Source organism: Lagopus muta, chromosome 3 (assembly GCF_023343835.1).
Source record: "Lagopus muta isolate bLagMut1 chromosome 3, bLagMut1 primary, whole genome shotgun sequence".
Classification (NCBI taxonomy): domain Eukaryota; kingdom Metazoa; phylum Chordata; class Aves; order Galliformes; family Phasianidae; genus Lagopus; species Lagopus muta.
This window is the reverse complement of record NC_064435.1, coordinates 48,992,953-49,006,667: the sequence shown is the minus strand read 5'-3', so window position 1 is coordinate 49,006,667 and position 13,715 is coordinate 48,992,953. Positions and strand designations below refer to the sequence as shown.

The 13,715-nt window shown below is 39.9% G+C and overlaps 1 protein-coding gene across 3 annotated transcripts in view; it reads right to left on the bottom strand.

Moving 5' to 3' along the window:
• Positions 1-13,715, bottom strand: part of LOC125691007 (uncharacterized) — a 32,513-nt gene that overhangs the window by 14,893 nt on the left and 3,905 nt on the right. For 2 of the 3 annotated variants that reach the window (XM_048939864.1, XM_048939862.1), the window contains exons 2-4: positions 8,041-8,121; positions 5,557-6,659; positions 258-394 (exon numbers count right to left, since the gene is read on the bottom strand). In XM_048939864.1, the coding sequence (XP_048795821.1) occupies positions 258-394; positions 5,557-6,360 (941 nt within the window). In that variant the 5' untranslated portion in view covers positions 6,361-6,659; positions 8,041-8,121. The remainder of the gene's footprint in view (positions 1-257; positions 395-5,556; positions 6,660-8,040; positions 8,122-13,715) is intronic. The other variant, XM_048939863.1, reaches the window with a different exon arrangement.

The following is a 13,715-nucleotide window of genomic DNA, read 5'->3' as shown; positions in this document are numbered from 1 at the left end:
TACCATTCACAGCCATGCTGCCTTCTCCCCCACCCCATGAAAGATGCACAAAATTTCAGACCCTGAAGCATCTCATCTACCTTTTCGTCATCATGTATCAAAAAAAAAAAAAAAAAAAAAAAAGCCAGAAACTGATCAGAAAATCCTAATCCAGAAAGAAACTGGTTATGCCCCATTACAATTATTATTCACAACAGAAATAAGGTTATCACATTTACAGATTATGTAACTATACTAGAATTTGGAAGAATTCTTACTTTTTCACTTCTTCTTCTGTTCCCAGATGAGCAACAACTACAGTTAGGTGCATAGTCTGAACAGGAATAAAAGCTCTCAACAAATCAGGCTCCTTTGTGAATATGAGCTCTTGGACATCTTCAATTCTATCCAAAATCTGCAATGCAGTAAATAGAAAACAGCAAAGTAAAATGTCATTCTGGAGTGCTCAGGTATTGCAGGGAAAAAAAAATAAAATGTAATAGAGAAAGCTGAAGCATCTCACACACAAAAATACAGACCCAGTTTGAGTCCAACTGCAAAACCAAAATCCATCCCCACACTCCCCAAGATCTATTACATAACATACAGATTCAGCTCCTAGGTTAGCTTTTCCACCAATGGATTGATCTGTTTTCCCTTTTTAAGCCTGCAGGCTAAACTCATAGCTCTCATGTGAGCCAGCACCCTAGATCTTAAACTAGGTCTGGATCTGACTCTAAGCACATTTGAATAAAACTCACAGCAGTGTGTAAATATTAATGCTATCATCATGCAGTAGTCAGCTCTTAATAGACTAAGAAATTGAATAGCATTCCCATAATTAATCTGACACCATTTTCTGATTACAAGTTTGATCACAGATTAAACTGATGTCTCTTCCCAAAAGAAAGCTAACAGCAAATAAAGTAGATCAGTTTGGTAAACATGCTGCTGTCCAACTTTATGCTTTCCAGAGCTGCATGGCTCTTATGAGTCGATCCATGTCTTTTCCTCAAGTGGCTCCAACCAGAGGTTGCAAAGAAAGGCTTTCTTTTTGTAACAGCCTGTTAAGTTTTAGAAGCAAATCACAGAAAAAGGCAGGTGGGAAAAGAATTCAGTCACTCAAGGACTAAGCACCTGGTAAAAGCCATCATACAGATATTTGTGGATTTTCAGACTATTACAGTGAGCACATGCTGGCTTACATGCCTAGATGCTCACATATGTTAGAGCTCTTCATTCTTGCATAGGCTGAAACAGCTGGGTCAATGTTTATTTTTCCCCAGTGTTTTTACATAAAGCTTTGGCAGTTGTGCAGACCCGTGAACAACATCACAACCTGGACAGTAGAATAAGTTAGTGTAAATACCAGGATAAAGCCAGATACAACTAAGACAACTCATTTGAAGATATGAACAGTGAGCCCTTTCAATCCACACTGACAGTAAATTTATTACTATGATAAAAATACAGTTGAAAAGACTCCTAAGACATTTCCTACTGTAACTGAGGGACAATTTATTATTGCCTGCTACTTTCAGCATATTTGCCTAGATCCTGAAAACAGCAGGAATCAAGATATTTGACCACACAAGCTAGAAACCTTTACTTCAACAGAATAGGACGAGCACTGTCAGCAGTTCCACAAGACAGTCTCACACTTCCCCCTTCTACAATCTTTCCAAGAATACTCTTGAAAGATGACCTTTCTGCCTCCTCAGTTTGAGGTTCAGACAACTAAGAAGTCAAACTTGAGTGAAACTCCTTCACAGAGATATCTGATGGTTGCAAAAGAGTTTTCATTATTTTCTTACCGCTTTTTGTCAGTGGGCAAGCTTCACAAAAGCACGTTCAGAGCTTTCTGCCTCTTCTCTAATAGAAAATGTCAAGTATTCTTATACCTTTGTGCTTTGGAAGGGTTCACTGAATCAGTTTGTAACATTTTCCTATAATACTATGTTTTTAATGGGATTATTTTATTTATTTGGAGTGGGAGACAGGAAGGAAGCACTGGTAAAAATACTGAAAGTTTCAGACTACAAAGTAAATCCACCCCAACCCACTGCTGGAATCTGGCATCCTGCCTCCTGAAACACACAAAAGGAAAGGGCTGATGCATCCACCAGGATTGCAACAGGGTTTTTCCCTTTGTTCTGTTGAAAAGGAAGAAAGCACAGACAAGCCCTCAGCCCTGTCATCAGGGGAGCTCTCAAAATCATTGAAGGAAGTATTTTGGGTAGAACTAACTAATAGCATCTTTAAATCTCTTATGTAGGCAACTACAAGGATTACAGTATATTAGAAAGGCATGCCTTATGTTCCTTTATACTGAGGTTAGAAACCTCTACTTTAGAGAGAAAAGCAACTAGAATTGTTGACAAATATTAGTTATACGTATGTATGCATTCACACACTTACCATATGAAAATACCAGGCCTACAGCACTGGCAACAGTGTCCTTAACCTGTTCCCTGACACAGACCCTTACTCAGGTCTGTCAGTCACTGCTACTGTTGAAGGTGGCCCTTAAAGGAGCATAAACTCCAAATATATTGGGCAGAGTAACTAGCTAGAGACATCAGAGAGCTGCCAGATTACCAGAGCTGCTGTAAAACCAAGGAAATCTGGAAGAACAGGATTGACAGAAAAGGAGAAAGGTAGAAGTGACACTCAGAACTATACAGGATGCAGTTACAGGCCATATATTAGGGCACTCAAATCTCATTAAATAGCAGTATAAATTAAGCATTCATGGTTTTTTTTCCAAGCTCTCATGTTTTTTTTCCCCCATGATCTCACTCCTCAGATTACATGCAGATTCATTCCTAGTTGCCAGCCTCTATTTATTCTTTGCCCACTGCTTACCCATCTGTTCCTCTGCCAGCATTGTCTTCCAGCTTACACAGTTATTTTTCCTTCCTGGAATTTGTCTTCTCAATGTGCTCTGCACTTTCGTTCACCTCTCAAAAGAGTCATACGTAGGAATAACTGGAAGTTATATGGGTCCATCCCCCAGATAACCTTCAGTAATTATTTCACTCAGGACAAAGCCAAAGAAAATAATTGCCTATGAACAGGAAGGCACCTTTGAACATCTCCCCTAACACATACATGAGAGTTTCTACATTTAACCCTGGTCAAAAACAAACTCAAAAGCCTTACAGAGCAAGCCACTGCAACTTCTCACACTGGGGAAAGAAATTACAAAAGATGTATAGTAGAAACAGTCATCCTATTTAATTGTTGCATTTTAGAATTGTAAATTCAGTTGCCCCAAATACTGTATAGAAGCCTAAGCTTTTTTTTTTTTTTTTTTTTTTTAAAAAAAAAAAAAAGGATCTGTAACAAACAACAGTAATTTATTAAAGAACACTATAAGCTAATGCAGGAGCTGGTGGCCAAGGGGTATATTTCCACATCTACAGAGCTAACATTCAGATTTTGCATTTTATATGTTTTGCAGGAAAAGACCTTAAGAAAAATAGTCATTATGAATATTAATATTAATAGTTCACACTGCTAACACTGTTTTAGCTGCACTCATGCCAGGACACAGCAGTCTGTGATTCAAATCATAACTTCCCTCAACCAAGTGTAATAGCCTCATTTTTATTTTTAATACTTCCAACTCGAAGCTTGTCTTTATTTCTTCTTCATAGTACATTTGTGTGCACAGTAAGGGGTCAAGAAAAGGCTGAAGAGAGTGTGGTGAATGCTAGTACAGAGCAGAAGGCTCTGTCTGCTTTTGCGCACTGAGAAACTAAGATAATACTGTCAGCAAGTCAACTGTCTGGGGAAGGCTGAACGGCATAAGACTTCCCAGTAGAAGTACCAAATCTGGGACTGAAGCATTCTGTTTCTGTCTTTCACAAGATTACATGAGCTTCAAAACAGCAGCTGAAAAGGGATGAGGAGCTCAAAGGAAGCCAAGTCTTCTCCCTTATATTAAAAAGAGAAAAATGGATGATAGTATGCTTAAGTTCACAGAATCATAGGGGTTGGAAGACACCTCTGGAGATCATCGAGTCCAATCCCCTATGTTAGAGGCTCCAAATCAGTACTACATAAGTAGTTACAGAGTAAAGTGTGAAACCGTTCTCCAGTTCTCACAGTGTCTTTGTATCATAAGACTTTTCACGACAATCCTAGTACTGCAAGGCTAGCCTGACAAATTTCAGAAATACCATCTGTGTTAACCAGGAATGTTTCAGAACCCTCACAAAACCTCTAGAAGAAATTACTTATGCTTATTTCTGCTGTTTGTTGCTGTTTAACAACGTGAAGGTGAAAAAAATCTGTTGCTTTCTCAACATTTCAGAAACATTGAAATCACTGAATATACATGGATGAAATACAAGCATGCACACTCTACTTGTGGGTTCCTGGAATTAACTGTCTACCTAAGGTTTCAGGATAAGTTTGAGGGCAAGAGAGGAGAATAGATCAACATCTCCCTTTCCGTAATGGAAGAAAACTCTCATCCTCCACTTACCTAATGAGGTTCAACAAGGCCAAGTGCAGGGTGCTGCACTTCGGTCAAGGCAATCCCAGATGTAAGTACAGACTGGGAGAACAACTGACTGAGAACAGCCCCACAGAGAAGAACTTGTGGGTTCTGATGGACAAAAATCTAGACGTGAGCCAGCAGTTAACTCTTGCAGCCCAAAAGGCCAGCTATACCCTGGGCTGCATCAAAAGGAGGGTGGGTAGCTAGCAGGGAAAAGAAAGGGATTCTTCCCCTCTACTCTGCCTTCATGGGACCACATCTGGAGTACTGCATCCAGACCTGCACAAGGAAGACGCAGCTGTTGGAGTGGGTCCAGGGAACAGCCATGAAGATGCTCAGAAGGCTGGAGCTCCCTTCCTATGACAAAAGGCTGAGGGCATTAGGCTTGTTTAGCTTTGGGAAGACTCTAGATAGATCTCACTGCAGTCTTTCAGTACTGGAGGAGAGTTTATAAACAGAAGAGGGACCAGCTTCTTATATGGGCAGACAGTTACAGGACAAGGGGGAATGCTTTCAAACTAAAAGAAGGGAGATTTAAGTTGGATGTTAGGAAGAAAGTTTCTATTCAGAAGGCAGTGGGGCCCAGACACAGCTGCCCAGAGAAGCCCCATCCCTGGAGGTGCTCAAGGCCAGGGTGAATGGGGAACCAGTCAGTTGAGTTGCTAGGCAGCAGCCCTGCCAGCAGGCAGCAGCAGGGTGGGACTAGGTGAGCCTTGAGATCCCTTCCAGTGTAAAACTTTCTTTGATTTTATGATAACTCTCCAATTCAGTGGGGAAGGAAGTGAACAAATTAATTTTGATCTTCTCTGCACTAAATACAGCTTTAAAACAACGTAGGAAGGAACAACTCAAGACAGTGAAAGCCGCTGCTTTCTTTTAGAAAAACTATTACAGAATAGATTATACTATTGCAGAGACTTACCAATCAGACCTTGTGAGAATAAAATAACAATCTTTTTTCTTGCACTGCTAGTGTAGCAAAGTCTTGCTATTCTATGCTTTTTAACAAGCTTAGAGACATTTCTTATTTACAGCTTTTACAGTTTGCTGGAACAACAAATTAAAAATACCTGGTCATTTGTTATTGGTATAGAGACAAAGTAATTTGGAGTCTCTCGTGGGCGCTTCCTAAACACTTGCTCCTGGCCTTCTTGTTGATCTTCAGTCACCCCTTTGGGCCCTTCTTGGCCATCACCTTGGCCCTGTTCCATCTTTGTATCTCTTTGACCTTCCTGCTGCAGTGATAGGTCTGCTTTCAGCTCTTCCTCCTTTTGGTTTTGATCATATAGCTGATCTGTCACCTCAACGTGCAGGCCTGCTTTGTTTTCAGCATGCATCTCCGTTACTTCTTCTCTCCCATCTTCTTGGCTTTGTCCATGCTGGAATTTTAACACCTTTCCTTCTTGATCCTGCTTTTGGCTATGAGCTCCCTGTAGAACCAACTCCATCACAGCCAGTTCTCTCTTGCCTTCAGATCTTGCTATTGAATCTCCTTGATTTTCATTTAGTGTCTGCTGCTCTCCGTTCTCTAATATTTCCTCACCTTGGTCCTGCATACAGCTCACCTTTTTCAGCTCACAGCCAAAGTGCATCTGTACAGTGACCTTGAGATCAGTTCCTCCTCGTCTCTGCACCTTTGGCTGTACCTGCACAGTAACTTGCGGGAGAGCTGTTTCTTTGCCCTGCTGCTCTAACTGCAACTGTACAGTCACATCTGACATCTCCCACTGTGGGCTCAGCTTCTGAGGCTGTACCTGTACTGTCATCTCTGGAGCTTCCCATCCCTCGCCCAACTTCTGAAGCCTCACCTGTACAGTCACTTCCAGGGCCTCCCGCCCCTTGTCCACTTGCTGTGGTTTCATGTTTAGGGCCATGCCTCCCTGCACTGTTTGATTCTGCTGCTGGATATGCTCTGCGCCTACCCCCTGAGGCTGCTGACCATGGGCCAATGTCTGTGGCTGTACTGCTGGGAGACAGCCTTCTCCTTGGCCCTGCTGTACTGGAGAGCACACTTGCTGAAATCCCTCAGGACTGCCACCCACTTGAGCCTGCTCCTGGACTAAATGTCTTTTTATGATATTAATCCTACAATGCCAAAGTTTTCTCCTCCCAGTTCAGAGCTTCACTGAGATCTTGTTCTTTCTTCAGGACTTGAAGTTATTTTTTTACGGAACTGGAAAAATAAAGAAAAGAATCCATCAGCTAACAAGAAAAGATGACTTAGATTAGTTCAGTCTGGACTCAGGTCTGCTGAACTCAAAACTCACTACAAGAAGCACCAATTATGCCAAATAGTTCAAACAAAACGAAAAACCAACAAGAACAAACCACTCAACCATGAAGAGCCTACTTCTAGATTAGACTGCTACCTCTAAAATATTGCATTCTCTCTTCTGCTCAAATTTTTTTTCCTCGTATTTTAAGGTGGGAGTATAATGTTTCATAGCACATGGTGGTATGAAGACCTCATTAAAGACCTCATTAAAGAGACTGAGAGAGTGTTACCTGAACAAAGTTACCTACAGAGATCCAGATTAAGATAACATGAGCCAAGTACTCAGAAATTGACTATATCCTGAATCAACTTTGCCCATCAAGCTCTGATCATCTTTAAGTGCAACATAGTCTGATCTGATCAGAACAGCATGCACTACTTTTCTCTTCCCCACTCCCTCCTGCACCCTTAAATGTACATTTGTGTATTTATGCTCAAAATTCTACCATTCCCTCCTTTACCTTAATATCTCCCATTCATCCTATCACATTTCCTTCTCCACTACAATAAGGTTTCATGACTTCCCTCACCCACAGTATTTAGACACAAGCAGTAAAGGCAGCAAAAGTCCAAAGATTTTTGCTACTTGTTTCCATTGCATTCTCCTTAGAAATCCAAAGAACCAAAGATATTTTCTCAGTCAGATTAACAGTTATAATGTAAAAGACCCTTGGATGGCAGGTGCAATGAACAGCAGTACCACAAAGGAAGACATCTAAGCAAGTGAATTATAACCTTCCTAAACTTCAAAATCCTTTCAAGTCATGAGAACACTCGTTTTCCCCCTGAACCTATGAAGACATGGGCACAGACCTGCCCTCCAGTGCAACTTAAGTGTTTGTTCAAAGTTCACAGGAAGACCAGAAATTCCAACCCCACAAAACCCACATCCACAAAAAAAAAAAAAAAAAAACAAAAAAAACAAAGTAAATATGCAAAATCTGGAAAATTCATACAGTAGCTAAATATTTTGGTATTAGGCAACTCAAGCCACAGGTAATACGGCTCTCCCACTATTTGAAAAAAATATTCTGCAGTAGGCTGAAAGTGTGAGGCTTCACAAGCTTCCCTGCTCCTCATAAACACAGAATAACCATGTCAGTTCTGTGTTTGTGCCCACAGTAGGGATTCAGTGGGGATTCTTCAGGTTGTTAGATTTGTGATGAAGAATTACTTATACTGAGGCTAAAAGGAGTACATAGGCATGAACTTCACAGTATAATAGAAACTTAAATTTGTTGATATTAACATCCAACTAGTCTCTTCAATTTTACAGTACCTGTTCTGAACTATTTTGCTCTCTTAAAACTGTATTCTTCATACACGCACCAACAAAATTTTTTGTTGATATCTTCACCACCTAAAAAGAATAAGAGAAGCATCTGTTACCCAGCCAACATTATTCACAAGCTCATAGACTTTACAGACATTCCATGCTGTCAACAAGCCTAGAATTAAGGGCTCAGGGGAAGGGAAGATGTCACAAAAGCTAAGCCCTCATATTAGCATCAGCCAACATGCCATGCCATCCCACATTATTCAGGACATATAGAAGACTTGTGAGAAGAACAGTGCCAGACACGTATTATACCCATGCCCTAACATTTCCATACATCTTTCAAGAAAATTTTCTGCCTCTGCTTAGTACAACTTGAGCTCCTCAGAGGCTGATGAAGTAGTTAGCATCCTGGTCCTTCAAACAGTTTAGAACCTGTGATTAAAATAAACTAAAACAGTTGCTGGAGATCCTGAGTGATAGCACTGCTGAAGGCTTAAAGTTGCCTGCCTCCCCTGCAGACCCATTTAACCCAGGTGACACCATCAAACAGTTGTCTTCCCTGAGTGAGTCAAATAGTTGTGAGCCAACTGCTGAAGACTAATGCAACCTACACAAGTAAGAAAAGTTCCTGCTCCTGTATTACATCAGAACCCCTGCTCATAGGGGCACCTGAATAAAACTGGAAGACCACCCAACCACATCCATAATGTGAACTGAGGACAGGTCTTTCATCAGATACTACCAAAGTCACAGATTTTAGCCTTAGACATCTGCAGCCTTGAAACAGCAAATGCATAAGCTCAAAGGGAAGATCTCTCTACCCCAAGTTCCACATCAAAAGAAGCATTTCTGACTTGTGTAACTCTCAAAGTAACCCAATCCAGAAATACCCCAAAAGAAAATCTGGTATGTCCCACACTCCTGTAGACATTTACTTAGGCTAAGACCTTAGTCTACCCTCTTTACTTCTCACATCAAGTTATGGGAATCAAATGCTCAATGCAGTTGACAACAGATAGTTAAACTCCATTGCTCTAAGCTTTATTTCTTAGAGTGAGACAATTCTTGGATCAATTGATAGCATTGCCACAATTGCACTGTTAAACTACCACACAAAAGAGAAACTCCAGTGGCCACACAACATTTGTTTCCAACCAGAAACAAATTTCTTGCACTCCAGGGAATTACCACTGGCAACTCACTGGAAACTGGAGAGGGGGATACACTGCTCCAGTATCTCTGAAGTATGACACTAAGTTCTGCTGCAGCCACCTTGCCTCATGCAAATTGCCTCCCTGAGCAGAATATAAGTCATAGCAAGCTTTTACAAAATTCTGCTTCATCAGATAGTTCTAAAACTCCTGAATTGTTTGAAAGATACTGACATGCAGATTTCCTGGTTCTGATCCAGGAAATTCAAAATAGAAGTCTCTTAATGGGCCTTGCTTTCTTCCCCAAATCATTCCTTTTGTTAATGTCTTGCAGCAGAGCAGGATGCTAATGCAATCCATAAACCTAGGACAGGGATTGCCTCCAATGTCCCAAGAGGCTGTCTGGGATAAAGGGCAAATTCGCCAAGATCCTTTTCAAGCATAAGCATCTGCCCACCTCTCAGGCCCTACCCTTAATATGAAATGCCATGTGGGGCCATAGCACTCACACTACATTGCTCTTCTCAATAAAGCTGTCAGTTTATTGAAATATTCAGATGTGCATGAGGTAGAAGGAACTTGAAACAAGACCTGAGCACAGCAGGAAAGTTTTTGCTATCTCATTTGCTAGCAACATTCACCTAGAACATTTAACTCATCCAACCATAACAAGACTGTAGTTACAGAAGTGACATTCCCCAAAATCTGTTCATTTTATATCTATTAAATCTAAATTAATCTAGACCAGAAGAAGTACAGAGTTTATTGCAGCTGAGTTTCTCATTCTTACTGGTTTATTGCACTTTCCTAAGTGTGAAATTCTGTCACAGCTGACAAGAAATAATACAAGGAGTAAGGAACTAAGTTTAAATACAATAAGTCATCTGTAGCTAAAATCAAATTGCACAGAACTTGTTTTCTCTGAAGCATTTTTATCCTGTTTTATCTTATCTTTTGGTAGAGGTCTAACATAATAGGAAGGGGTAGGGTAGAAGAGCATGTGGGAATAGAGAGTTCCAGTTAAATAACACTAGAAGGGAGTGTGTGAGCAAAGAACTCCACAATCCCAGCCCTGCATGTAATCTCGTCATGCTTTAAACCCAATTCATTTTGGCTGGAGAAAATTCATCTGCTGCCTTCTTGTTAAGTGTTAATCAAGAAGCACTGAGGTGCTAAAGGTTCTTGACATTAATTCTAGCTCCATCTCCCCAGTACAAAAGCAGAAAAATCAGGCAACTCACACCTCTCTGTCGAAACTGATGCATATTTGATGATATCTACCTTCACCTCTCAGTAATCCAAGTAAAGATGTAGGTTGTTTCAAGTTTATTTAAGAGAAGACTACCAACTCCTTACCAAGAAGTTTGTTATAAATTCAGAGTTCATTGACTTCCAAAGGTGAACACAAAGGGATAGAGGATGAAAACACAACAGAAGCTATGAAATGAATATATATAGTTAATAGAAAGACATTTGAGTGATACGCCCACTGTTCATAAAGGCAACACGCATCTTGTGGAGACATTTTTTCCTCTTAGTGACTCATTACAATTCAACACATTGTCAGAGCACACTGAATGAATTGTTCCCAGAGAACAGATGAAAGATAAGGAAGACTTGATTCGTATTTAATGATCCACCATTATCATACCTGTATGTGGGCAGAGTTTCAGCTTTCTTATGTAGTACACATATAGTAGTGATCACAGCATCTCACCATGGTGATCACCACTACCTAACTGAAAAGGAAAGAAAGTTCTTCCCAGAAGCGGAGGTTATTGGATTTTAAACAACTGTGGGTAGCCTGCTTTATTATCTATCCTTTAAACACTATAATTAGTAAAGATGTTAAATATGCAAGATAAACTATCTTCCCTGTAATATACACATTTCCTTGTAAGTTGTAGTGATTACACATGCTGTATTAAAAAGTCTGCAGAAATATCTTTATACGACTGAAATCACACAATTGCACCACTATCCTATTCCAGCAAAATTGGTACACCCATGAAAAGTCTCTTAATCATTATTTCTTCTATTAAGATCTGAGCAGATATTAAACACCAATTATCTTTGATACTGTACTGATCTTTAATGTACAACAGAAGGTGAAATTCTGTACTTTCTTATCTGGTTTAAACTGTAATTCCCCATGCCCTATGTGAAATAAAACTTTATTAAGGTGTAATTCATTTAGTCTGCATTTCAAATTGCATCTCTGTACTCCCTAGAATGAAACTAGGTTGTTACCCGAGATTAATTTAATGTTATTTGCATAAGATAATCAGTTAGCACACACTTGAGATTACTCTGATTTTAGCAAGCATATCATTTATGCAAACAAAAATCATTCTTTAGAAAAGTAAGATCCAATCAGTTCTGATGCACAAGAATCAGAAATACCAGGATCAAAGTAATAATTAAAAGAGGATACAGTTACACACAATTAGTTGCTCATCAGCAGACCTTGCAGGCCTGTCCTGTATTGCTCCTTCACAAGAAAGACTCCTAAGACAGATGGGAATCACCCATGGCCAATTTGGAAGCACCTCCCAACACCATAAGCAAGTTTTCCTCTACACCTGGTCAACCCCACTTGCCACCAGCTCAGCCAGACCCAGCAGTGCCATGACCATTTCCATGTGACACCAGAACTCCTACAGAACCCATGAAACATCTTCCCCATCACCAAGCCAGCTCCATGCAGTAGTTACCTTCTTCCCTCTCCCCACCTGCTTCTTTGTTTCTTTCAAAGCCACGCAAAAGCAACATTACAAGCTTTACACCAAAACCTGTAACTGTGGCTCTGATAATGTGCTGTCCAGATACTGTCCCATTAATCCATTACAGAAAATTTCTCACTGCAGTCCTACAGACTCCATCATCTCAGCAATATCTCACAAGCCAGAATATTATTCTAGGTGTTTGCTTTCCATCAATTAAGGAGATAATCTTTAATCAGAAATGCAGTTCACCAGTCAGAAATACAGATACATCATCACATCACTCCTGCCTGTACTTATAATAGCCTGTAGTGATAACCAGCCACAACTTTAAAGATTTTATTGCCTGCAACCTTAAGGGTTTACTCAGACTAATGGCTCTTCTTAAGTACCTCATATCCACTTTGAAAAGCCAATAGTGATTATTTGCTCCTTAAAAAAAATATTCTCCAAATATTATTGCAGTACCTGGAAGTCTCCATCATAAATGATTCAGGTACCAAACTCTGTAGAGAGAGTGCAGCTAAGCCTTCATTACCCAATTTAACTTATGCATATTTCCAAACTCAGCATAAGCATCCAGGCCACTTGCCATCAGGTACCAAGTTCATGCCTGCCAATAGCCTCACTAATCAGAGTAGCAGTTTGTGTAACAAGAGCAAAGAACTCAGTCTTCAGTGTTTTTTAGGCTAGAATTGCACATGGCAGAACGCAGACTGGACAAATCAACTCTCAACCTGAATTTAAAAACTACCCTATCTTGTTTGTTTTCACTCACCCAGGAACCAGAGTTGATTTTTTTTGGGAAAAAAAAAAAAAAAAAAAAAAAAACCTGCAACAATTTTGCAAGTTACACTTGTGATGGATTTACTTTACTAACTTATTTTTCTTCAAGCTGGGTTGGTATGTTTCTAATTGCCTGAAAGAAGCAGTAAGAGTCACCATTTGACCAAGCACTTTATGCATAAGGCCTGTTTCACAAGCTCTGTATCATCAGGAAGTAACTGAAAATTATGCAGCATTCAAGCAGTTCTGAGAACATTACACTTGTGGTATATAAACAGAGGTTTTATGTCAGTTAAGTATTGCTTTGCAAAAAAAGACTCCTGTTAAACATTCTCCAATTCTGTATTGAGGTGTTCGAAACAGTATTTCCTATTCTTCAGTTGGAACAATGCATCAGTCTGTACCGGGCAGAGTAACTCAGAATATTTTTCAATAATGTATAACAATCTGTGTTTTTACATATCTCCTTGGGATGTGAAAGGCTTGAATAATAAAAACTAATCTGGTGTATTGGTGCAAATACAACTAACCACTGAGTTGCAACTTTGGATGATTCTTCTGCTTTGTAAACAAAAGCTTCTGCAGAGTCACTCCCATTGCAGTTTACCCTGCACTGCAGACCTATTTAGATAGGACAGCGAATGCTTATCTTTCCAGTCTCCCTATTCAACAGGACCCCAGTAAAATGAGTGCACAGGTTTAGTGCATGAAAATGCTGCTGATTCACTAAGCAGCTCATATTATGCATATGTTCTGTTAGAGCAACACAGATCCTTCTTTCAAATGTGATATAAAAGCAGAAGGGTAGAAACTATAATGCAAGAGGCAGCTAGTGCAATGCCATATGGAAGTAGAGAAATAAAGATATCAGCACTTGGCAAATCTCCTCTTACATTTCACATTCATATGCTCACCACATTTAGACATAAAGAGTGTATCTAACACTCCAACACCAGAAGAGAGTGTTTTGGTTGTTTTTCCCCATTCTTCAAAGAAACATGCTTTTACAGACGTG